Here is a 23,579-nt window from a genome sequence, read left to right as displayed (position 1 = left end):
AATACATATATCTATGTATATGGAAATGTATATGAAATATTCCCATCAGCAATATATAAATACCCCCATTTCCCCAAATCCTCTCCAGCACTGGATGATGTTCTTTTTCATTTTTTATTGTTCTGAGGGCTGAATAATTATATCTAGTTCTGTTTTACCTTTTCCACCTATTAGTGGTTGAGACCTTTTCTGGTTATTTGGGCACTTTGATTCCTTCTCTGCATTTCCATAGCCTTTGTTCATTCCTCCTCTTTCCCCTGGCTTTTACATAGTGAACTTTTCTGTACTCCCTCAATTGAACATCGCTGGTGTCATATCTATTCCTGTACATATTAAGATCAAAGTATGGACATTTTCTTTTATTTTACTGGCCTATTTATCCCTGTTTTGATTGCATTAGTTTTATTGTAAATGTTAATATCTGCTAGTCCAAGCATCCCTTCAGTATTCCTTTACATAATTTTCTTGGCTATTTATACGTGCATACAGAGTTTGAAATTGTTTTACCAAGCTGGAAAAGAATTGGAATTCTGCTTGGCACTTGTCAATACGGTTAATATTGAACCAGTGATATTTTTATTTTACCATATTCCTGCCCAGGAATATGGTCTGCCTCTCCATGTGCTTAAGTTTTATATTATATTCTAGAATAATAACTATTAGCTTTTCTATTTTGAGTCCAGCACCGTTCTTGTTACATTCACTTTTAGGTATTTTGTGTTGTCATTATTGGAAATAGGATATTTTTTTCCTCTCCATCTGTTTCAATCTTGTACCCCGTCACCTTGTCAAAATTCCCTGTGCTAGTTTTCTGAGTATACAATGATATAACCTGCAAATAAAAATGATTTTCTCTCCCTTCTTTTTTTTTTTTTTTTTGCGTTACGCGGACCTCTCACTGCTGTGGCCTCTCCCGTTGCGGAGCACAGGCTCCGGACACGCAGGCTCAGCGGCCATGGCTCACGGGCCCAGTCGCTCTGCGGCATGTGGGATCCTCCCGGACCGGGGCACAAACCCGTGTCCCCTGCATCGGCAGGCGGACTCCCAACCACTGCGCCACCAGGGAAGCCCTTCTCTCCCTTCTTGATATTGAAGCAGTTTATTTCATCTTCATATTTAATTGCATCAGCTAGAGCTTTCAAACACTGTTGGCATAGGAACAACCCCATGTTCTTACTGGTTTTAATGGAAATTGTCTTCAGCATTTTACCTTTTAGTTTTATACTTCCTGGTGGTTTTGAGACTATGATCTTTGCCGAATTTTTGTAGTTTCCTACAAAATTTTAAGAATTACTGCTGAATTGTGTCAAATGCCCTTTTTATATCCATTGATACGGTTGTATAGTTTTTCTTCTTAATTTGTTGATGTAATAGGTAAATTGATAAATGGACTAGCATTAACCATCTTTGTCTTATCGGAAAACCCAATTTGTTCATGGGGTAAATTTTTCTTTTGATCCTCACTGGACTCAAATTGCTAATATTTTATTAAAGATGTTTGCATCTATAAGATGAAATAATCTCCAGATAACTGTTTGTATTAGGACTATATTTTTTAGGTAAGGTAACAGTGCTTCATAAAATAAATTTGGAAGATTTCCAACTTTCTATTATTATTTGAAACAGGGATTAGCAAACTTTTTCTGTAAAGAGCCAAATAGTAAATATTTGAGGCTTTGCCAGTCCTGCAGTCTCTCTTGCAACTACTCAACTCTGCTGCTGTAGCAAATGCAGCCACAGACAATATGTAAACGAACGGACATGGTTGTTTTCCAGTAAAATTTTATTTACAAAACCGGCCAAGGACTAGATTTGACCTGCAGCCTGTAGTTTGCCATCCCCTGGTCTAGAACTGTTTAAAAACTGTAGAAATACTGTTTTTTAAAAGTTAGATTGCACTCCATATTAAGTCAGTTTCATCCTGGTACCTTTTTTTTGTACTTAACTTTCTTTTTTTAATTGAAGTATAGTTGACATACTATATTATAATAGTTTCAGGTACACAGCATAGTGGTTCAACATTTATATTTCTTACAAATTTATCACCATGATACGTCTAGTAACCATCTGTCACCATACTGTATTTAACTTTTTATTTTGAGATAATTATAGATTCACAGGACATTGCAAAAAATAGTACAGAAAGCTGGGTTTTGGGTTTTTTTGTTTTTGTTTTGGCTGCGTTGGGTCTTCGTTGCTGTGCGCAGGCTTTCTCTAGCTGCAGCAAGCAGGGGCTACTCTTCATTGCGGTGCGCGGGCTTCTCATTGCGGTGGCTTCTCTTGTTGTGGAGCATGGGCTCTAGGCTCACAGGCTTCAGTAGTTGTGGCACGCAGACTCAGTAGTTGTGGCTTGCGAGCTCTAGAACACAGGCTCAGTAGTTGTGGCCCACAGGCTTAGTTGCTCCACGGCATGTGGGATCTTCCCAGACCAGGGCTCGAACCCGTGCCCCCTGCATTGACAGTGGGTTCTTAACCACTGCGCCACCAGGGAAATCCCAAAGCTGGTGTTTTTAAAAAAATGATACACATTACAAACTTTCTGACTTCTATACACTGGTCACTTAGAGATTCTTTTGCTCTTTCTCTTTTTGCATTAATTTTTATTTTGCTGGAGAAGCACCTGTTTCACCTCCATATTTAAATGTTGCTATGGATTTGCACATAATATTCTTCTAGAAATAATGTTTAGTGGAATATCTCCTCTAGTAGTAATATCTCCTCCTTCCTAATATTGTATTTTTTTCTATTTCGTTTATCAGATTTGCTGGAAATTTATTCATGTAACTGGTCATTTCAAAGGATGAGCTCTTCACTTTATTTATACTCTCAATGTACATATAATATACACATATATATCGCATTTAGGTTTTATTAGGGGATTTATTAGCATATTTTGAGTTTTTTCTAATTTCTTTTTCTAATTACTCAGATTGAGTACTTAGCTTTTTTGAGGTTTTCTCTCATTTTAATAACGAATCATGTAGGACTGTACATTTTCTTATAAATATAGCTTTTGCTGTGTGAAATAACATCTGGTACAAAGTGTATAACTTCAGTGTTGTGGGTGCATTTTGAGTTTGATTTTTATTTCTTTATTTTTAATTACCTTTGTTGTGGCAAAAATAAACACGTACTATAAAATTTACCATCTTAACCATTTCTAAGTGTACAGTTCAATAGTGTTAAGTATATTCACATTGTTTTGCAAACAATCTCTAGAACTTTTTCACCTTACAAAATGGAAACTGTGTACCCATTAAACAACATCTCCCCATTTCCCCCTCCTTCAGCCCCTGGCAACCACCATTCTACTTTCTGTTTCTATGAATTTGACTATTCTAGATACCTTATGTAAGTGGTATCATCCAGGACTTATCTTTTTGTGACTGGCTTACCTCATTTAGCATAATGTCTTCAAGTTTCATCCATGTTGTAGCATGTGTCAGAATTTCCTCTTTAATGCTGAATAATATACTATTGCATGAATACACCACATTTTGTTTATCCATTCATCTCCTGATGGACACTTGTGTTGCTTTCACCTCTTGACTATTGTGAATAGTGCTGCTATGAACAGGAGTGTGCAAATCTGTCTTTGAGATCCTACTTTCAATTCTTTTGGATATATACCCAGAAGTGAGATTGCTATTTTTCTTTTTTTGAGGAAAGCTGTACTATTTTCCATAGTGGCTGCACCATTTTATATTCCCATCAGCAGTGCACAAGAGTTCCAATTTCTCCATGTCCTCGCCAACACTTGTTATTTTCTTTTTTTTTAATAGTAGACATCCTAGTGGGTATGAGGTGTTATCTCACTTTTTTTGACTTGTATTTTCCTAATGATTGATGTTGACCATCTTTTCATATGCTTGTTGACCATTCATGTATCATCTTTGGAGAAATGTCTGTTCAAATTCTTTGCCAAGTTTTTAATTGGGTTATCTGGGTTTGTTGTTGTTGAGTTATAGGAGTTCTTTATATATTCTGGATATTAGCCCCTTATTAGATATATGATTTGCACATATTTTCTTCCATTCCCTAGGTTGCCTTTTCACTCTATTGATTGTGTCCTTCAATGCACAGAAGTTTTTAATTTTGATGTAGTCCAATTTGCCTGTTTTTGCTTTTGCTTCCTGTGTTTTAGTGTCATATCCAGGAACTCTTTGCCAAATACAAATGTCATGAAGCTTTTCCCCTGTGTTTTCTTCTAATAGTTTTGGGTCCTATATTTAGGTCTTTGATATATTTGAATTAATTTTTATATATGGTGTAAGGTAATACTTTTGCACATGGATATCCAGTTTCTTTCCCAGCACCATTTATTGAGGAGACTAACCTTTCCCACATTGAATGCTTTTGGCACCTTTGTCAAAAATCATTTGACCATATATGACCCATTTATTTCTGGGTTCCCTATTCCATTGGTCTATATATCTGTCTTTATGCCAGTACCACACTGTTTTGATTACTGTAGCTTTGTAATAAGTTTTGAAATCAGTAAGTGTAAGACCTCCAACTTTGTTCTTCTTTTTCAAGATTGTTTTGGGCTATTTGGGGTTGGGTTTAATTTTTTTAATTAGGGTTCCTAAGTTCACTCTTCCTAAGTTCCTTAGTCTACTAACTCTGCCTTTATATATAACCTGTTTATACCAATTGGATGCTTCTGACCTTGAAATTCCCTTTGATAATTATATCACCAAACTGGCTGTCCTTTTTCTGGACTTTGCTTGGCATATCTTTGCCCAACCCTTTATTTTGCAAATTGCTGCTGTGTTTTAGTTATGCTTCTTATAACTGTGTCTCATTGTGCTTGCTTTTTTATTCCAATCTTATCTCTCTCTACAGAATGAATCAACCAATTCAATTTCACATAACCATAGTATACCTAATTCTATGCCTTGTTTCTTATTTTATGTTTACTATTTATATTATTTTCTGCTTTCTTTTTCCTGTTCTTACTTTTGATGACTTAATGCAGGTATGACCATTCACCCCCTCTCTCCCCAACCCACTCACCTTTTAAGTCAGGGAATTTTAACTTTTATAAAATCTTTAAAGGTATATCTTCCCATTTCTATCAAACATAATTAAGTTTATATTTTCCCCATTTATACCTATAGAGACATGCCCTCTCCTTTCAATTTTCTTCAGCAAGACAGTTATACTTCTGGACCTTTCAAAGATAATTAAATTTTTTTATTACAGGTCGTTTATATTTTCTTTAGGTTTCTGCTTTAAAAGGTACTTAGCATTTTAAATTTCAAATTCCCAGTCACATTTTCTTCCTCTGTTATGATTGTACATGCACTTACATACATACAAGTTCTGTTGTTTTCAAAGATCTCACGATGACCAGGTGAACGTGTGTGTTTGCATATGCATTGTTTTGTTCTTTTGAGATCTCACTTCTGATTCAATTTTCTTTTATTTAGAATACTTCCTTGAATGTTTTCCTTCACTATGGTAAATTGATGGAACACTCTTCAAATTATTTCATGTCTAAAACTGTCCTTCTTTTGTTCTGGCTGAGAAATAGGATCTTTAGGAGGGATATAATCTCCTTACACTGAAGTCCTCTTCTCTCCATGGTCCGTAGATGTTAAATGACTCTGGCTTCCATTGTTGTAAGTGAGAAGTCTGATGCTAGGAGGATGCATGGGGGGGAGGATCAGATTTAACACAGTGGTTCCCACTCCTCACAGTGCATCAGAATCACTTATGCAGTTTTTACAAATACAGATGCCTGGGCCCACAGATATTAAGTTACCTTCATTCAGGAGTGGAACTTTGCATAAGCATTTTTAGAAGATTTTAGAAGATCCTAGTTTGATTCTGATGTGCAGGCAGAGTTAGGAACCACTGATTTCAGGCCTAATGGTATCAGTGATGGGAAGTCCTGCTGGAGTTACTAATTTGTCAGCAGTGAATGTGCATTTGAAGGAGCCCTTAGCAAATAATACTTGGGCATTTTGGGGGAAAGTGATTACATCTCTGTAGGAATCATTGGTTGTAGAAGTCAGTGATTAAGATCTCTGCAAGATAATGATTGAAAGGCTGACATAGTCAGTGAGTTGACTGAGAGCCTTGGAGCTTCGGCAACTGGAGACTTTGGGGCAGTCTTATTTTGAAAATACTTGGGATCAGTGATTTGGTGTCCTATGGGTATCAGGAATTGTGGCCATGTGAAGTCAGTTAATTGGGGCCTGGAAGGTCAGCATCTGGCCTCTCCCTTAGTCCATTTCAGGTACTGTAAGGATCAGTTATTAGCTGTCTAGACAGATCAATGATTGGATTCCTGGTGGGGGTATGTTACTGGGATCCTCTGGGGATTATTTGGGGGGCCTTTGAAAGCCAGGCTAATTACCCTCTTGGAAAAGTAATTTGCAATCTGTTTGAATTAATGTTAAGAGTTTGTGCCATGTCAATGTTTGGTTAGTTTTTCAGTAGCACCCTGCATTTGATGTGGTTCAGTGAGTCATTGATGGCTTCTACTACCAGCCAGAGATGACAGTGATGTGGTCTCAGGGATATGGGACCCATAGTGAACAATTATCAACAGGCTAGAGCAGGTCAGGGATTGGGCATTTGATACAATATTACTGAGTGGCTGAGAGTGTGAATTTTGGAACTAACAGATCTGGGTTGAATCCTGTCTTTCCACTTAGTTTTGTGATCTTAGTACACATGACTTAAAAAATCTCTACGCCTCTATTTTCTTATCTGTAAAATGGGTAGAATAATAATAGTCGGAACTGATTGTCAGAGTTGTGAAAATTAAATGAGGTACCTGATGTGTGCCTTTCAATAACAGTAATTGCTAATATTTATTCAATGCTTACCATTACAAGTATCATCTCATGTAGTTTTTACTATCTCTTAAGATAGGCATATCTATCTTGTTTTGGAACCTGTATCTGAAAGTAACTTCTTCATATACTCCCAGCTAACATGTGGGAGACCTGGGATTCAAACCTTGAGTAATTTTAATCCAAATTTTATCATCTTTCCTATATTCCACCATGACTATAAACTAGAGTTAGTTTTTTTCTGAATTTTTCTCTTCCACAGTATTCAACACAGCTAGCCACTCCTTGGTGCCTGCAGGAAGTGTTCGTGGGATGAATGTTGAGTAACTGACCATATGGACACTGTCTTTCCAGTTTTCTTGAAGTCTCTGCGGAGCCCCTGGGTAAGACCCCATAGTGAAGGCTGCAGAATCTTCCTTCCGGCCTCAGCAGCTCTGGTTGAGTCCATGGGTGCCCACCTGGCCTCGGGCTCCCGGGAAGAGCAGAGCTGTCAGCAAGAGAGCCTGGGGGCTGAGGCCCAGCAAGAAGATGCCAGCCAACTGGAGCTCTCCCCAGTGGTCCTCAGCCCTGGCTGCAGAGGGACATGGCAGCATGTGTGAGGTGAGGAGGGAGGGGTCTCCAGGGGCAGGAATTCAGTGAGGAGTTGGCCCTAATCTGTCACCAGGGCCTCAGGGCAGGGGCAGGTGGTTCACAGAAGCAGCAGATTCTGGACTCGCTGCCCCGAGACAGATCACCATCCTTCTGCTGCGTGAGCACCAAGTCACTGGTGTCCCACATTCAAAGCCCTGCGTGTTTCAGTGGAAACTGATGCAGCTGATGGAGGAAGGGTGGGATGGGAGGGTCACCCCTACAGCCTAGGTGAGGGGGAGGCAGCTCCCAGCTGATTCCAGACTCTGGAAGGTACCCTCTCACCTGTAACCCCTCATTTCCCCAGCTCTGACCATAGATCTCTTCTCCTTCCCAAAAAAGAACTAGAAAATAGTCTCTGGTGCATTGTCGTTTGTTCCTTTATTTGTTTAGTTGCTGCTTCCATTTACCATTGGATTTATGAGGTTTATAATCAGTATAGTAAAATGAACACATATGAATCTATAAAGTTAGGATCAGGGAAAATATAGACAGAGTGGACAAAGTCAACAACAGAGCACAATTAGACTGTAGCTATTCACACAATGCTGAATGAATTTTAGTAACATGGCTATTAAAATCCAACTGCAAATTTGTGTTCTTTGTGGCAGATACAGAATAAAAGAAACACAAGCAGTTAGGTGATTAAATTGTCCACAAGGACAGCATGACAGTTCCTCTGTGGTAGAAACTTCCTGGTATGGGGTTTTCAAAAGGTTTTTGATAGATATTCATATAAATTGATAGAGGGGACTCTGTTCATAATTATGCTGTGACAACTTGGACATATAGTCAGCCTAATAATAGAGAAACGATGTCACTTATAGCAACCCCATCTTTTTTTTTACTTTTTTAAAAAAATTTAAAGTTTATTTTTGGCTGCATTTGGTCTTCGTTGCTGCGTGCGGGCTTTCTCGAGCAGGGTCTACTCTTTGTTGCGGTGCACTGGCTTCTCATTGCGGTGGCTTCTCTTGCTGAGGAGCATGGGCTCTAGGCACGCGGGCTTCAGTAGTTGCAGTGCACGGGCTCAGTAGCTGTGGCTCGTGGGCTCTAAAGCACAGGCTCAGTAGTTGTTGTGCACGAGCTTAGTTGCTCCCCGGACCAGGGCTCAAACCCATGTCCCCTACATTGGCAGGCGGATTCTTAACCACTGTGCCACCAGGGAAGTCCTTTACTTTTTTATAGTGAAGTATAGTTGATTTACAATGTTGTGTTAATTTCTGTTGTACAGAAAAGTGATTCAGTTTTATATATATATATATATATATATATATATATATATATATATATATGGTTTATCACAGGATATTGAATATAGTTCCCTGTTATAGCAACCCCATCTTGCATGTAGTACTGTGTGTTTTCTTTGGCTGTCTTCTAAAGCAGCCCTTGGCAAATATTTTCTGTAGGGCCCACTAGTAAATATTTTAGGCTTTGTGGCTCATAGTCTCTGTTACAACTACTTAGCTCGGCTTTTGTAGCATGAAAACAGCCATAGTCCATATGTAAACAAATGAATGTAGCTGCCTACCCCTGTTCTAGAGCATTTTTTTTTCAGAGGAAGCCAAAGCCCTACAGTCAAAGCAGATCTCAGCAAATGTATTATAACAAGAAACCAAAACTGTCTGAGGGCACACCTTTCTGATGGTCTGACATCATACAAACAGAAAAGACTAAATTATATGTATCAATGCGTGGGCTAAATGCACTTCAGTAATACTCTGTAATAATTTTTCTTGGTCAGCCTTTTGACACTGCTTGAGGAACAGACAGGTCAAAATTATAAGTGGCATTAGTCATATACAACATTTTCAGTCCAGTTTTTTCCTGTGGTCATTTCCTCCCTTTTTCTTAGAAATTATCTTTTAATTTTTGGCATTACAGAACTTATCCACGCGTACTGCATAATATTCAAGCTATTCAGAAATGCAAAAAATAGTATAATAAACCCCTTGTACGCATCGCCCATGTATAACAACTATCAACAGTTATGAACATATGACTAATCTTGTTTTATCTACTACTGAAGGATTATTTTAAAGCAAATCACTGAAATCATATATTTTGTCCTTACTTCCTTTAGTATGTATCTCTGTTTAACTGCAATACCATTAACACACTTAAAACATTAACAATATTTTCTTAATATCATTTATTACCTACTTATTATACAAATGTCCTTTAATTGTCCCATACATGCCTTTTTAAATTGGAATTTTAATTAAAATAATTGTGAACTCACATGCAATTATGACAAATAATACTGAGAGGTCCTGTGTATCCTTTACCAAGTACCTTTGTCCATTCAGGCTGCTATAATAGAATACCATAGACTGGGTGGCTTAAACAACAGACATTTACTTCTCACAGTTCTGGAGGCTGGGAAGTCCAAGATCAAAGTGCCAGCAGATCTGATGTCTGGTGAGAACCCACTTCTTGGTTTGCAGGTGGCCATCCTCTCACTGTATCCTCACATGGTGAAGATCAGAGAGTGAGAGCTATTTCTCATGTCTCTTCTTATAAGGGCACTAAACCCATTCATGAGGGCTCCACTCTCATGACATAATTACCTCCCAAAGGCCCCACATCGCACTACTGTCACCTTGGGGGTAAGGATTTCAACCTATGAAATCTGTGGGGGACACAGACATTTAGTTCATAGCACCCAGTTTCCCCCCAGTGGTAAGATCTTGCAAAACTATGATCACAATCAGGATATTGACATTGATACAGTACACTGATCTTATTCTGATTTTCCCAGTTTTGCTTGTATTCATTTGTGTGTGTGTGTTTAGTTTCATACAATTTTATCACAGTTAGAGGTTTGAATGAAGGTAGAGAACACTTCTATCACAGGGATCCTTGGTGTTGCAGTTTACAACCACACCTACCTCCCCCTCCTATACCTTTCCCTAACCCCTGGCAACTACTAACCTGGTCTCCATTTCCAAAATTTTGTCATTTCATAAATGTATTAGGAGGTGGGGCTTCCTGAAGAGAGGAGAGAGATGGGTGTCTGGAAAAAATATTGGCTGAAATATTTCCATATAAGATAAAAAAATATATACCCAAAGATACAACAATCAACAAATCCTAAGCACAACAACATGAGAAAACTACTTAAGACACATCATAATCAAGTTGCTCAAAACCACTGGTGAAGAGAAAATCCTAGAGAAAAAAAGAAAATGCACAGGAACAAAGATAAGGACGAAAGCAGTTTTCTTGTCAGTAACAAGCCAGGAAACAGTGGAGCAAGAACTTTACTGAAATTAACAACAACAAACCAGCAACCTAGAATTCTCTACCTGCAAAATTATTTTTTCAATGAAGACTAAATAAAAACATTTTCAGACATACAAAAGTTTAAAGAATTCACCATCAGCTGACCTGCACTACAAAAAATGTTAAAGGAGGTCCTTCAAGCAGAAGGCAAATGATACCAGATGGAAATCTACATCTACACAAAGGAATGAAGAGCACCAGAAATGGTAACTACATGGGTAAATATAAATACTTTTCTTATTATTTGAATCTCTTTAAAAGATAATCAGCTGTTTAATATTAAAATAACAATGAATCATGCCATTTATAATATATGCAAATTGAAATATATAACAACAATAGCACAAAACTTAGGAGGGTACATTGAAGTATGTTGTAAAGGTTCTTGAATTATACATAAAGTGCTATAATATCACTTGAAGGTAGACTGTAATAAGTTAATGATATTAATACTATAAATTCTAAAGCAACAACTAAAATAAAACAAGAAAGTATTAAAGCTCTTAAACCTAACGAGGAATATAAAATGGAATAATAAAAAATACTTAATTCAAAATAAGACAGAAATAAAGGAAAAAGGGAAAAGAGAACAGATAGAACAAATAGAAAACAAATAGCCATATGGTACATTTAAACACAACCACATCTATAATCATATTATATGTAAATGGCAAATAGAGATTTTTCAATTGGATAAAAAAGCAAGATGCAACTATATGTTCTGTGCAAGAAATCCACTTTAAATATAAAGACAAAAATAGGTTAAAAGTAAATGGATGGCAAAACATGTACCATGCTAACACTAATCCAAAGAATTCATACATGCACCCCAATGTTCATCGCAGCACTATTTACAATAGCCAGGACATGGAAGCAAACTTAATGTCCATCAACAGAGGAATGAATAAAGATGTGGTACATATATACAATGGAATATTACTCAGCCATGAAAAAGAACAAAATAATGCCATTTGCAGCAACATGGATGAACCTAGAGATTGTCATAATGAGTGAAGTAAGTCAGAGAAAGACAAATACCATATGATATCACTTATATGTGGAATCTAAAAAAATGGTACAAATGAACTTATTTACAAAACAGAAATAGAGTCATAGATGTAGAAAACAAACTTATGGTTACCGGGGGGAAGGGGAGAGGGATAAATTGGGAGATTGGGATTGACATATACACGCTACTATATATAAAATAGATAACTGATAAGAGCCGACTGCACAGGGAACTCTACTCAATACTCTGTAATGACCTATATGGGAAAACAATCTAAAAAAAGAGTGGGTATATGTATAACTGATTCACTTTGCTGTACACCTGAAACTAACATAACATTGTAAATCAGCTATACTCCAATAAAAAGATTTTTTAAACATCTTTATTGGAGTATAATTGCTTTACAATGGTGTGTTAGTTGTTGCTTTATAACAAAGTGTATCAGTTATACATATACACATGTCCCCATATCTCTTCCCTCTTGAGTCTCCCTCCCTCCCACCCTCCCTATCCTACCCCTCTAGGTGGTCACAAAGCACCAAGCTGGTCTCCCTGTGCTATACAGCTGCTTCCCACTAGCTATCTATTTTACGTTTGGTAGTGTATATATGTCCATGCCACTCTCTCACTTTGTCCCAGCTTACCCTTCCCCCTCCCCATATCCTCAAGTCAATTCTCTAGTAGGTCTGCATCTTTATTCCCATCTTGCCCCTAGGTTCTTCATGACCATTTTTTTCCCCTTTAGATTCCATATATATGTGTGAGCATATGGTATTTGTTTTTCTCTTTCTGACTTACTTCACTCTGAATGACAGTCTCTAGGTCCATCCACCTCACTACAAATAACTCAGTTTCATTCCTTTTTATGACTAATATTCCACTGTATATATGTGCCACATCTTCTTTATCCATTCATCTGTTGATAAATAAGTTCATTTGTACCATTTTTTTAGATTCCACATATAAGTGATATCATATGGTATTTGTCTTTCTCTGTCTGACTTACTTCACTCATTATGACAATCTCTAGGTTCATCCATGTTGCTGCAAATGGCATTATTTTGTTCTTTTTTATGGCTGAGTAATATTCCATTGTATATATGTACCACATCTTTATTCATTCCTCTGTTGATGGACATTAAGTTTGCTTCCATGTCCTGACTATTGTAAATAGTGCTGCAATGAACATTGTGGTACATGACCCTGTTTGAATTATGGTTTTCTCAGGGTATATGCCCAGTAGTGGGATTGCTGGGTCGTATGGTAGTTCTATTTGTAGTTTTTTAAGGCCCCTCCATACTGTTCTCCATAGTGGCTGTCTCAATATACATTCCCACCAACAGTGCAAGAGGGTTCCCTTTTCTCCACACCCTCTCCAGCATTTATTGTTTGTAGATTTTTTGATGGTGGCCATTCTGACTGGTGTGAGAGAAAATTCAACACCCATTTATGATAAAAACCCTCCAGAAAGTAGGCATAGAGGGAACTTACCTCAACATAATAAAGGTCGTATATGACGAACCCACAGCCAACATCATTCTCAATGGTGAAAAACTGAAACCATTTCCACTAAGATCAGGAACAAGACAAGGTTGCCCACTCTCACCACTATTATTCAACATAGTTTTGGAAGTTTTAGCCACAGCAATCAGAGAAGAAAAAGAAATAAAAGGAATCCAAATCGGAAAAGAAGAAGTAAAGCTGTCACTGTTTGCAGATGTCATGATACTATACATAGAGAATCCTAAAGATGGTACCAGAAAACTACTACAGCTAATCAATGAATTTGGTAAAGTAGCAGGATACAAAATTAATGCACAGAAATCTCTTGCATTCCTATACACTAATGATGAAAAATCTGAAAGTGAAATTAACAAAACACTCCCATTTACCACTGCAACAAAAAGAATAAAATATCTAGGAATAAATCTACCTAAGGAGACAAAAGACCTGTATGCAAGGAGATCAGCTCAGTGCTTTGTGACCACCTAGAGGGGTGGTTTTATAGTTTTGTCTGGGTATATGCCCACGAGTGGGATTATAGTTTTGTCTGGGTATATGCCCACGAGTGGGATTGCTGGATCATATGGCAACTCTATTTTTAGTTTTTTTTTTTTTTTTTTTTTTGTGGTACGCAGGCCTCTCACTGCTGTGGCCTCTCCTGTTGCGGAGCACAGGCTCCAGACGCGCAGGCTCAGCGGCCATGGCTCGCGGGCCCAGCCGCTCCGCGGCATGTGGGATCCTCCCGGACCGGGGCATGAACCCGTGTCCCCTGCATCAGCAGGCGGACTCCCAACCACTGCGCCACCAGGGAAGCCCTATTTTTAGTTTTTTGAACAACCTCCATATTGTTCTCCATAGTGGCTGTACCAAGTTACATTCCCACCAACAGGGTAGGAGGGTTCCCTTTTCTCCACACCCTCTTCAGCATTTGTTATTTGTAGACTTTTTAATGATGGCCATTCTGACCAGTGTGAGATGGTACCTCACTGTAGTTTTAATTTGCATTTATCTAATAATTTATTACTATATTTAATTTGAATTTTAAAATATTCTCAGGGGCTTCCCTGGTGGCGCAGTGGTTGGGAGTCCGCCTGCCGATGCAGGGGACGTGGGTTCGTGCCCCGGTCTGGGAGGATCCCGCATGCCGCGGAGCAGCTGGGCCCGTGACCCGTGGCCGCTGGGCCTGCGCGTCCGGAGCCTGTGTTCCGCAACGGGAGAGGCCGCAACAGTGAGAGGCCCGCGTACCACACACAAAAAAAAAAAAAAAAAAAAAAATATTCTCAGATTTGGCCAGTGGGAGTCACTTGCAGCTGGAATGTTATGTCCTTTTGACATGTCCCATGATTCCTTGAGCACATCCTGACCTTCTGGTACAACAAAATGTTCAGGTTCATCCGGTACTTTTCCCACCCCAGCCCAGAATAACCCACATCTCCTAGTTAATAATTTTTTAATGAGTTTTAATCCTGGTATATAACATAGTATGGCTACTACTAAATACCTAATATTATATAATATTTTATAGGAGAAAGAAATATAATTGAAATTTCTGCAATTCACTGTGTTCATGCAGTAAAAGTTATTCTTTACTAAAAATGAGAACTACATTGACAGATGAATGGATAAAGAAGATGTGGTACAAATATGCAATGGAACACTACTCAGCCATGAAAAAGAATGAAATAATGTCATTTGCAGCAAAACGGATGCAACTAGAGATTATCATACTAAGTGAAGTGAGTCTGAAAGAAAAAGACAAATACCATGTGGTGTCACTTATATGTGGAATCTAAAATATGACACAAATGAACCTATCTGTGAAACAAACAGAATCATGGACATAGAGAACAGACTGGTAGTTGCCAAGGGGGAGGGGGCTGGGGAGGGATGGAGTGGGAGGTTGGGGTTAGCAGATGTAAGCTTTTATATATAGAATGGATAAACAACAAGGTCCTACTGTATAGCACAGAGACCTATATTCAATATCCTATGATAAACCATAATGGAAAAGAATATTTTTTAAAAGAATGTATATATATGTATAACTGAATCACTTTGCTGTACAGCAGAAAGTAACACAACATTGTAAATCAACTATACTTCAATTTAAAAAATATTGATAAAAATGAGGACTAAACAACCCTCTTAAGTCCTCCCGCTATTTTGAGAACTGCCAGAAACACCTTTCCTGGGCCGTTGAGTACCGAGTAGCAAATGTTATGCGAGGAACTGGGAAGGGAGAAATATATTATACACACACCCCTTGTCCTGTAGCAACCCTGAAATGTGAAAAACAAATACAGGTAGGTAGGAAAGGTAAGTTCTCCATGAGGGAATAAGTTTACCCGCCAGTGTTGGAGAAGCTTAAATTGGATGATAAGGCATGTGATACAAAGTGCAAAGGTATGGAAGTGAAAAAGAAAAACTATTTGATGTCAAATAGCTCTATGTAGAAGAAGAAGGGTCTATGTGACATTCAGGGAAGCAAAATGGATTTAAAATCTGAGGACAAATGCTGGACTCCATCATAGAAAAAGTAAGAATTTTTTCCTTGATCTAATGGATCACCATGGAGGGATTATATATGCAGGGAAGATATATTAACTAACTTTTGTATCTTGGAAGAATTATAGTCCCTATTGCAATTGTATTTTATATTTCAGGATAACATATTTTAAGTAGAGATTTTTAAAAACAACATTAAAAGAGGAACTGACCACAGAGTCTTTGCACAGAACTTTAAGCCCAGACTGAAAATGGCATATTCTATTACCAATGTTTTTAAATATTTAAAAAATTTTCCAGTTTCATTGAGGAATGGTTGACAAATTAAAAATTATATATACTTAAGGTATACAATATGGTAAGGTTGTTTTTTTTTTTTTGCTGTACGCGGGCCTCTCACTGCTGCGGCCTCTCCCGCTGCGGAGCACAGGCTCCAGACGCACAGGCCCAGTGGCCATGGCTCACAGGCCCAGCCGCTCCACGGCACGTGGGATCTTCCCGGACCGAGGCACAAGCCCGTGTCCCCTGCATCAGCAGGCGGACTCTCAACCACTGTGCCACCAGGGAAGCCCCCAATATGGTGTTTTGATATAAATATATTCTTTTAACTTTGACCTACCTGAGGCCCAAGTAGTGTCAAAAGCCCCAGAGGAAAGTTAAAATGTAGGATGGTTTGCACCTGTATGAAATGAAATCATCAGTGAGGTGTGCACATGAAGAACCCTATCCACTGTGTTCTGCTTGGGCCCTACGCCCTCGGCTTCTTTTAGATGGTTCTCAACCAGCAGTTCTCAAACTTGAGCATGCATCAGAATCACCCAGAGGGCTTGTCAACACACAGACTACTAAATCTCATAACCAAAAGTCTGGTGTAGGACCCGAGAATTTGCATTTCTGCCAATCTCTCAAATGATCCTGCTGGTGGTGGTCCAAGAAACATACTGTGAGAACCATTGTTCTAGAAGATGGCTGTGGCAAACCCTATCATCATACACTTATGACAAGATTACTGTTGACGACACTCGTCTTTTTCATTAGGCTGACCCTCTGTCCAGTTTACACCTGTTGTTCCGGCATAATTATTAATGATGCCCCTTCCCATTCTAAAGTGTCCTGATTTGGATGATAAAGTATAAGGTTACCTCACCCATACTCCATAATGAGATCAAATTTGTTTTTGAAATTCAATTATCAGGAAACCTTTACCCTGGAAGAATTGTCACATTTTCTCCCTGTGGCCAATGTAAAACTTACAAACGACTGTATTTCCTTTCCAGCTATATCTGATAGGAAGATAAGAAACAAACTTCTAGCTCAAATTTAATTACTCTGCAGGACCATCAGGCCCAAATGCCTATAGTCTAAATAGATTCTAGTGCTGACTTTTTTCGTTCTGTCTATATCTTCTCTGACCTAAATTTATAGAGTGATACCTGGACATTTTACTACAGGGATTCTTTAATGCCCCCTAAAAACACTGGAAAAGCAATGGGTGCAACAAACAAATACATGAATTAATCTATTAAATTAAAAACTTGGTTATTAAAAACTTGGTTATTTCCTGCTGTTCCTGGGAAGGGGCTTGGGTCTGTGAAGTCAAAGTTGCAGAGGGGATGATGTGCAGGTACATTGCAGAGATCAGATTCACCAGCCCGGAAACACCCACACTTCAGCTGGGGGCCGCACCCTGTGGGAGACCCAGGGGGCACCACATTTCTGTGGCCACAAGCTGTGTATCTGTGACTGATATGATTGTGTGACACTTGGAAAAGGCAGGTTTCTCATTGGGACCAAGTGTACAACTATCGCCTCCTAAGTCGTTTAATATCTGTCCTTGCACCCTGATCCAAGATTTCAATTTCTAGAAAACAATCATGTATGTGCATGAAGATTTAAATGCAGGAATTTCACTACTGTGATGTTAATAGTCAAAACCGAAACTATCCTTCATAAATGTTAACTAACAGTATATTGGTTATAAAAATTATGATATATTCAAAGACTCAATATTATGCAGCTATTAAAATTGTATACAAAAATATTTCCTGATGTGGAAAAATACTTAAGTTAGAATACAGAGCAAAGAGAGAAGGTAACCAAACAATTCTAGTTTTCATTTAAATTAAATGTGCATGTATGAATATACTAAACACTCATGAACATAAACACCAAAGCTCAGAGCCAGAAAAAATATCTGAAAGCAAAAAAATCAAAATGTGGGGCTTCCCTGGTGGCGCAGTGGTTGAGAGTCCGCCTGCTGATGCAGGGGACACGGGTTCGTGCCCCGGTCCTGGAAGATCCCTTATGCCGTGGAGCGGCTGGGCCCGTGAGCCATGGCCGCTGAGCCTGCGCGTCCAGAGCCTGTGCTCCGCAACGGGAGAGGCCACAACAGTGAGAGGCCCGCGTACCGCAAAAAAAAAAAAAAAAAAAATCAAAATGTTAATAGAATTTAGTTAGGAGATAACAGAGGTCATTTAAACTTTATTCTTTCTACTTATCTGTAGTGTATAACTTGCTTTATATTTAGTTTTATTATACAAATAGTTATATTTGTAATAGTTACAAATATAACTGTATAATAAACAAAACTAAAATAATAGAGTTTTGTCATATATACTGTCTTACTGACCACATGACCCTGAGCCCCTGTGAAAATGAGCCTGTCCCCAGAGGTGACAACATCCACAGGAAGGAGGGAACTGTGGGGCAAGGTCTGGTTCCCTCATCGTCTGCCTCTGTTTACGGACTCTCAAGGGGAGCATTTTTTTTTTTAGTCTTACCGCTTGGCATGCAGGATCTTAGTTTCCTGACAAGGGATTGAACCTGTGCCCCCTGCAATGGAAGCTCAGAGTGTTAACCACTGGACCACCAGGGAAATCCCTTGAGGGGAACTTTTAGTGGGAAGCTTGGTCTTGGCTATTGTGTGGTGAGGGTGGAAGGCACAGTAAGGAGACCAGGTTCCAGTCCACTGCTGTCACTCACAATCCCAGAGGCCTGGGCAAGTCATGTACCTTCTCAGGCCACTTTACTCATCTTTGAGAGGAGGAGGAAGAAGCAGAAGGGCCCTAGAGACCGTGGTCACCCTACTACCCTGCCATTCTCTAAGTTCCAAAGAAAAGGGATTTTTCTGCCCTAGATCAGGATAGAGGAGAAATCAGCAAATCCCCAAGGATCAGGGGAAAGCAGGCTCTGGTAGGGATCAGCTGAGTGTATGCACAGAGCCAGTGAGTACTGAAGGGCCTGTGCTGGGCGTCAGGGGGGAGCGTCTCCCTGGCTGGAGCCGGTGGTCACCCCCACCCACACCTCGCTCGCAGACACCCTGCAGGGAGCTGCCTCCCCCTCCTCTAGGCTGTGGGGCTGACCCTCCCATCTCACCTTTCCTCCATCGGCTGCATCACATTGTCCACTGAAACAGGAAGGGCTCTGGATGTGGGACACCAGCCCCATGGTACTCACACAGCAGGAGGATGGTGACCTGTCTCAGGGACACCAAGTCTGGAATTTGCTCCTCCTGTGACACACCTGCCCCTGTCCTGAGGCCCTGGTGATCAATATCAGGTACCTCATTTAATTTTCACTGCAAACTTGCGAGCTACCTGACAATGATTATCATTAGGACCATTTGACAATAGAAGCAGCTGAAGCACAGTGAGGCTAAGTTGGTTGTCCCAAGGTCACACTGCTAGCAAATAGAATGACCAGGAAATACTTAAGCCGAGGTCAGATGACTCCAAAGTGCCCACACTTAGCCACTCTGTGATTCTAAACCCCATACGGGGTTGACTCCCAATAAACAATATTCCTATTTCCCATTGCCTTCAAAGTGCACAGGCTGAGGGGAGACAACACCTTGTGTGCATAAACTGATTGCATATTTCAGTGCACATCCAGGGCAACCTACCTGTCCCTCCCTCTTCTGACAGAGATGAAAACTCAAACTCACCCTCCCCACCCACTTCTTAGACACTGGAAACCAGGTGTGCACCAGGTCCTGCACCGAGCACAGTAGGCATCACAGGCACCCCCAAATGTGCACTGTAGCCCACCCCCCAAGTAAAGCTGCACTGTCACCCACCACCACTGGAGGTTCGGAATTGGGTTTGTGGCCAGAGAGAACGGCTTAGGGGCCACCAGAGGATATTAAAATCTCTTGTTCTAAAGTTTTTAAACAAAACTCAGGATGGTGGGAGATGAGGGCAGGGCAGATCTCCTGACCGCACCCAGATTCAGGAAAGAAAGAGACGGGGGATACAGGAACGGACAGAAAGAGGGGGATTTTGAGGACCACCCCACCTCAAGGAGGCGTAGACCGAGACAGGAGACTAAATGGGGAGCAGAGAAGCACAGAGAAACTCTGAGATGCCCTGAGAAATATATTAGAGCAACAGGTGTGTGAGGAATTTGTAGAGTGTCTCCCTTGCACAGGGTGTTGAGTACAGGACCTCAGCTGAGCAGAGCTCAGCTGTCTACTCTGGAGCGTAGGTCAGTGGTGAGCGGGTCATGCTGGATTGTCTGATGAAGCATCAGGGCCAGCAGCCCTGCCCGATTCTTCATGGCTGTGCGCACCTTGTGCTCCTGCTCAACCAGCTCTTCCAGCTTGAGCAACTGTGGGGGGCAAGCATGAGAAGGGGCTTCTAGGATTCCATCCCGCCTCTCAGCCCCTAAGGGGCATACCATGTAACGTACCATGTAACGTACGTACCATGCGCACGCGCTCTAGGTCCACCTCGGCACGTCTCAGCTTCTCCCAGCAGTAGTGGTGACTGCACAAGCGTTTGGGGAGGCAACAGAAATTATCGGTGGGCTCAAAGACGTTTTTCACTAGTGGGCAACCGCACACTTCTTCATCCGGTACCTGTGGGGAAGAATGAAAGATGATGAGGTACGTGAAGGGTGGCAAATGGAGGGTGATCAGGCAGGCAGGATGCAAGGAAGAGGGGAAGAGAGGGCAGGCAGGCAGGAAGGAGAGGAATGCGGAGTGGTGACCTAGCAGGGGCGAAGAGAGGAATTCAGTGATTAGGTAAAGAAGAGGGGGCCAAAGGGGGATGATCAATCATGGAGAATGGAGGAAGAAGTTAAGCAGGGATGTAGGAATGGAGGTGATCAGGCAGGAAGGACGGAAGAACAGAAAGAGATCAAACAGGAAGGAGAGGAAGGATGGAGGGGAGGTCTGACAGGGAGAAGTAGATGAATGAGGGTTGGTAAAGCATGGGGGAGGTGAGGAATAAGGCTGGGAGGGTGAAAGGGATGGGGGCTGATCAAACAGGGAAGAAGAAGGGATTTAGGAGATGACAAGCAGTGAGAAGGCGATTGGGGAAGTGAGGCAGGGAGAATAAGAATGGAAGGAAGTCAGCAAGTGAGAAGAGAGGAATTGAGGGTAACCATGCAGGGAGAGAGGGGGGATTGTGGGGTGGTCAGGCAGGGGCTAGGAAAAGAAGGGAGATGAGCAAGCAAGGAGAAGGGAAGAATGGGGAATGGTTGTGCAGTGAGGAGCAGAGGAACGGAGGCTGGTCAGGCAGAGGGAGAGAGAAATGTTGGCCTGCGGGGTCAGGCAAGGAGATTATGAATAAATAAACAGGCAGAGAGAAAAGTAAAACTAGAAAGTGATTGGGCAGTGAGGAGGGGGATGTAGGGGAGGTCAGGAAAGGAGGAGGGGATACATAGGGATTGGCCAGGAGGTAAGAAGGCAGTCACGCAGAAGGAAGAAGGAATAGGAGGCAATCAAGCACTGGAGGACGAGAGGAAGGTGGTCAGGTAGGGAGAAGGGGAGGAATGGAGGGCGATGAGGTAGAGAAAGAAAAGTCTCACCTTGGGGTCCTTCGAGTGCTCAGGGCATAGCACCTGGAGTCGCTTACAGTAGCTCTTACTCCATGGGTCGTAAACATCACAGAAGAGCCTTGTGGCTCTGGGGACAGGTGAAAGTGAGGTGCTAAGGGTCAGGAGGAGGGTGGTCCCGCCCTGAACCCTGCCCACACTTTGTCCCCAACCCCACCTACACCCTGCCGCTAATCTGCCCACCTCTGTCTCTGAGCCTACCCACATCCTGCCCTTGATCTTGCCCACCCTGCTCCTGACCTCGTCCACATCGTGCCTTTGACCCTGAGTAGCACTCACACTCACCCCTCAATGCGAGTGGGGTACATGGACGTGAAGGGCGATTTGCGCTCATACTGGGGAAAAAAGAGTACACATGGGAGGAACGATAGACACACACTGCGTGACCTCCCATGAAAAAGCCCCAAACAACACATTTGCTCCCTGTGGACCCTACGCTCCTGTCTGCTCAGCCATGTCCCCCCCTCACCAGTGGCTGATGCCCAAATCTTGGCCCCTTTACTGGGGATGGAAGAAAAGCACAAATGGGTAGAGCCATGGATGTGTGTTGTATTCTCTTCTACAACAAATACCCGGGCACCAAACCTGCCCCCCTCCTCATGGACCCCACCCAGCCAAAAACATCCTTGCCCCATCTTCCCCCAGCCAATGCTCCAACCTTGGCGAAGCAGTGCTCCATGTGGCGCAGGGCAACCTGCATTTTGATGGGTTGCCCGCAGGAGACACAGAAGATCTGCAGGTTGACGCTGTTCCTGCCACGTTTGTCACTCTGCATAGGACAGTAGAAGGGCCAGTAAAGCAGTGCAGGGTGGGGACGGCAGGGCAAGATATCAGGCACCTTTCTGCTCCACCCCACGCATTCCCACTCACCTCTTCATCTTTGCACACAGGCTGCTGCTTGCCACGCTGAATGATGGCCTCAAGTTCATGGAAATGGCACTCTATGTCCTTCAGGCGGGTGTGGGTGTCCTGCTGTTCACGGTGGATGCGCTCGAGCATTTTCTTGCCATGCTCCTCAGCAACGCAAGGGCTCTTCTGCCACTGCTGGATGCGCTTGGGCAGGATCGCATAGATGCGGCTGGAAGGGGAGACAGCAAGAATGGAATGCGTATGTGGGGACATCAAAATAAGAAGAAATGGATGAGTGACCGAATGGTGGATGTTTAGGATAATGAATGGTAGATGAGTGAATGTTGGTGAATGCGTGCTTGGATGGTGGATGGTTGGGTGGATGGCTAGACAGCTGGGTGGGTAAGTGACTGTTGAGGGTGAATGAGTGGGTTGGTGGATAGAACGTGGATGGGTGGTTCAGCGGGTCGGTGGATGTAAGGGTGGATGGACAGGTGGGTGAGTGGACGAGTGGTGGAGGATACATAGGTAGCGGGGTAGATGGACTTACAGCTGGCATAGATCATGCCCTACTTTATTCCCTGTTGCTTAACCTCCAGGTGCACTCACTCAGCTGCCAGCTTCATGCCACAGTCGTCCGAGCAGTACTTGGAGCCTGGCCGGGTGGGGTGCACACAGCCAGGTCCCAGGCACTGCCGCAGTGAGGCTGGGTGCTCGGCATCTGACTGCTCTGGGTCTTCTGACTTTTCCATGAGCTTCTGCTGCTTCTCCTTCTGTGACACAGGAGTGGTCAAAGCAGGGGCAGGGGAATCAGTGTCAGCCCCCTAACCCTGTACTACTACCTTGCATTCTGCCCCCAACCTCTGCCTCCATGCCCCCCATTCCACCATTTCTGTCACCTTCCACTCCACTTTTTTCTTCAAATTCTTCCTTTTCTTCGTATCCATTGCCTGCTTCTGCAGTGCAGAATCTAGGAATGGGAAGTCCTCAGTGTCATTCATCCAGGGCTGTAGGCTAGAAAAATGCTGACAGGTCTCCCCAATTTGTTTCTTAAATGATCGCTGGACACTCCGTGCCTCCTCTCTCTTCATTGCTGAGCCTCCCTGCCTTCAATGTCCTTATCCTTCCACGCAGGGGCCCTGCCATACACTCATCAGGCT

General features: G+C 41.7%; 1 protein-coding gene across 1 annotated transcript; it reads right to left on the bottom strand.

Annotated features, from left to right (window-relative positions):
- Positions 1 to 20,193: 20,193 nt before the first annotated feature.
- Positions 20,194 to 23,510, bottom strand: LOC136142098 (CXXC-type zinc finger protein 1-like). The gene is made up of 8 exons (XM_065900161.1): positions 23,319 to 23,510; positions 23,029 to 23,192; positions 22,441 to 22,648; positions 22,229 to 22,339; positions 21,856 to 21,905; positions 21,544 to 21,640; positions 20,438 to 20,590; positions 20,194 to 20,340 (listed from the first exon to the last, which is right to left on the bottom strand). Exons 1-8 carry the CDS (start codon positions 23,508 to 23,510, stop codon positions 20,194 to 20,196), a joined length of 1,122 nt encoding a protein of 373 aa, XP_065756233.1.
- Positions 23,511 to 23,579: the final 69 nt, after the last annotated feature.

This window comes from Phocoena phocoena, chromosome X (genome assembly GCF_963924675.1).
Source record: "Phocoena phocoena chromosome X, mPhoPho1.1, whole genome shotgun sequence".
Taxonomy (NCBI): domain Eukaryota; kingdom Metazoa; phylum Chordata; class Mammalia; order Artiodactyla; family Phocoenidae; genus Phocoena; species Phocoena phocoena.
This window is presented reverse-complemented; position numbering and strand designations above follow the sequence as displayed.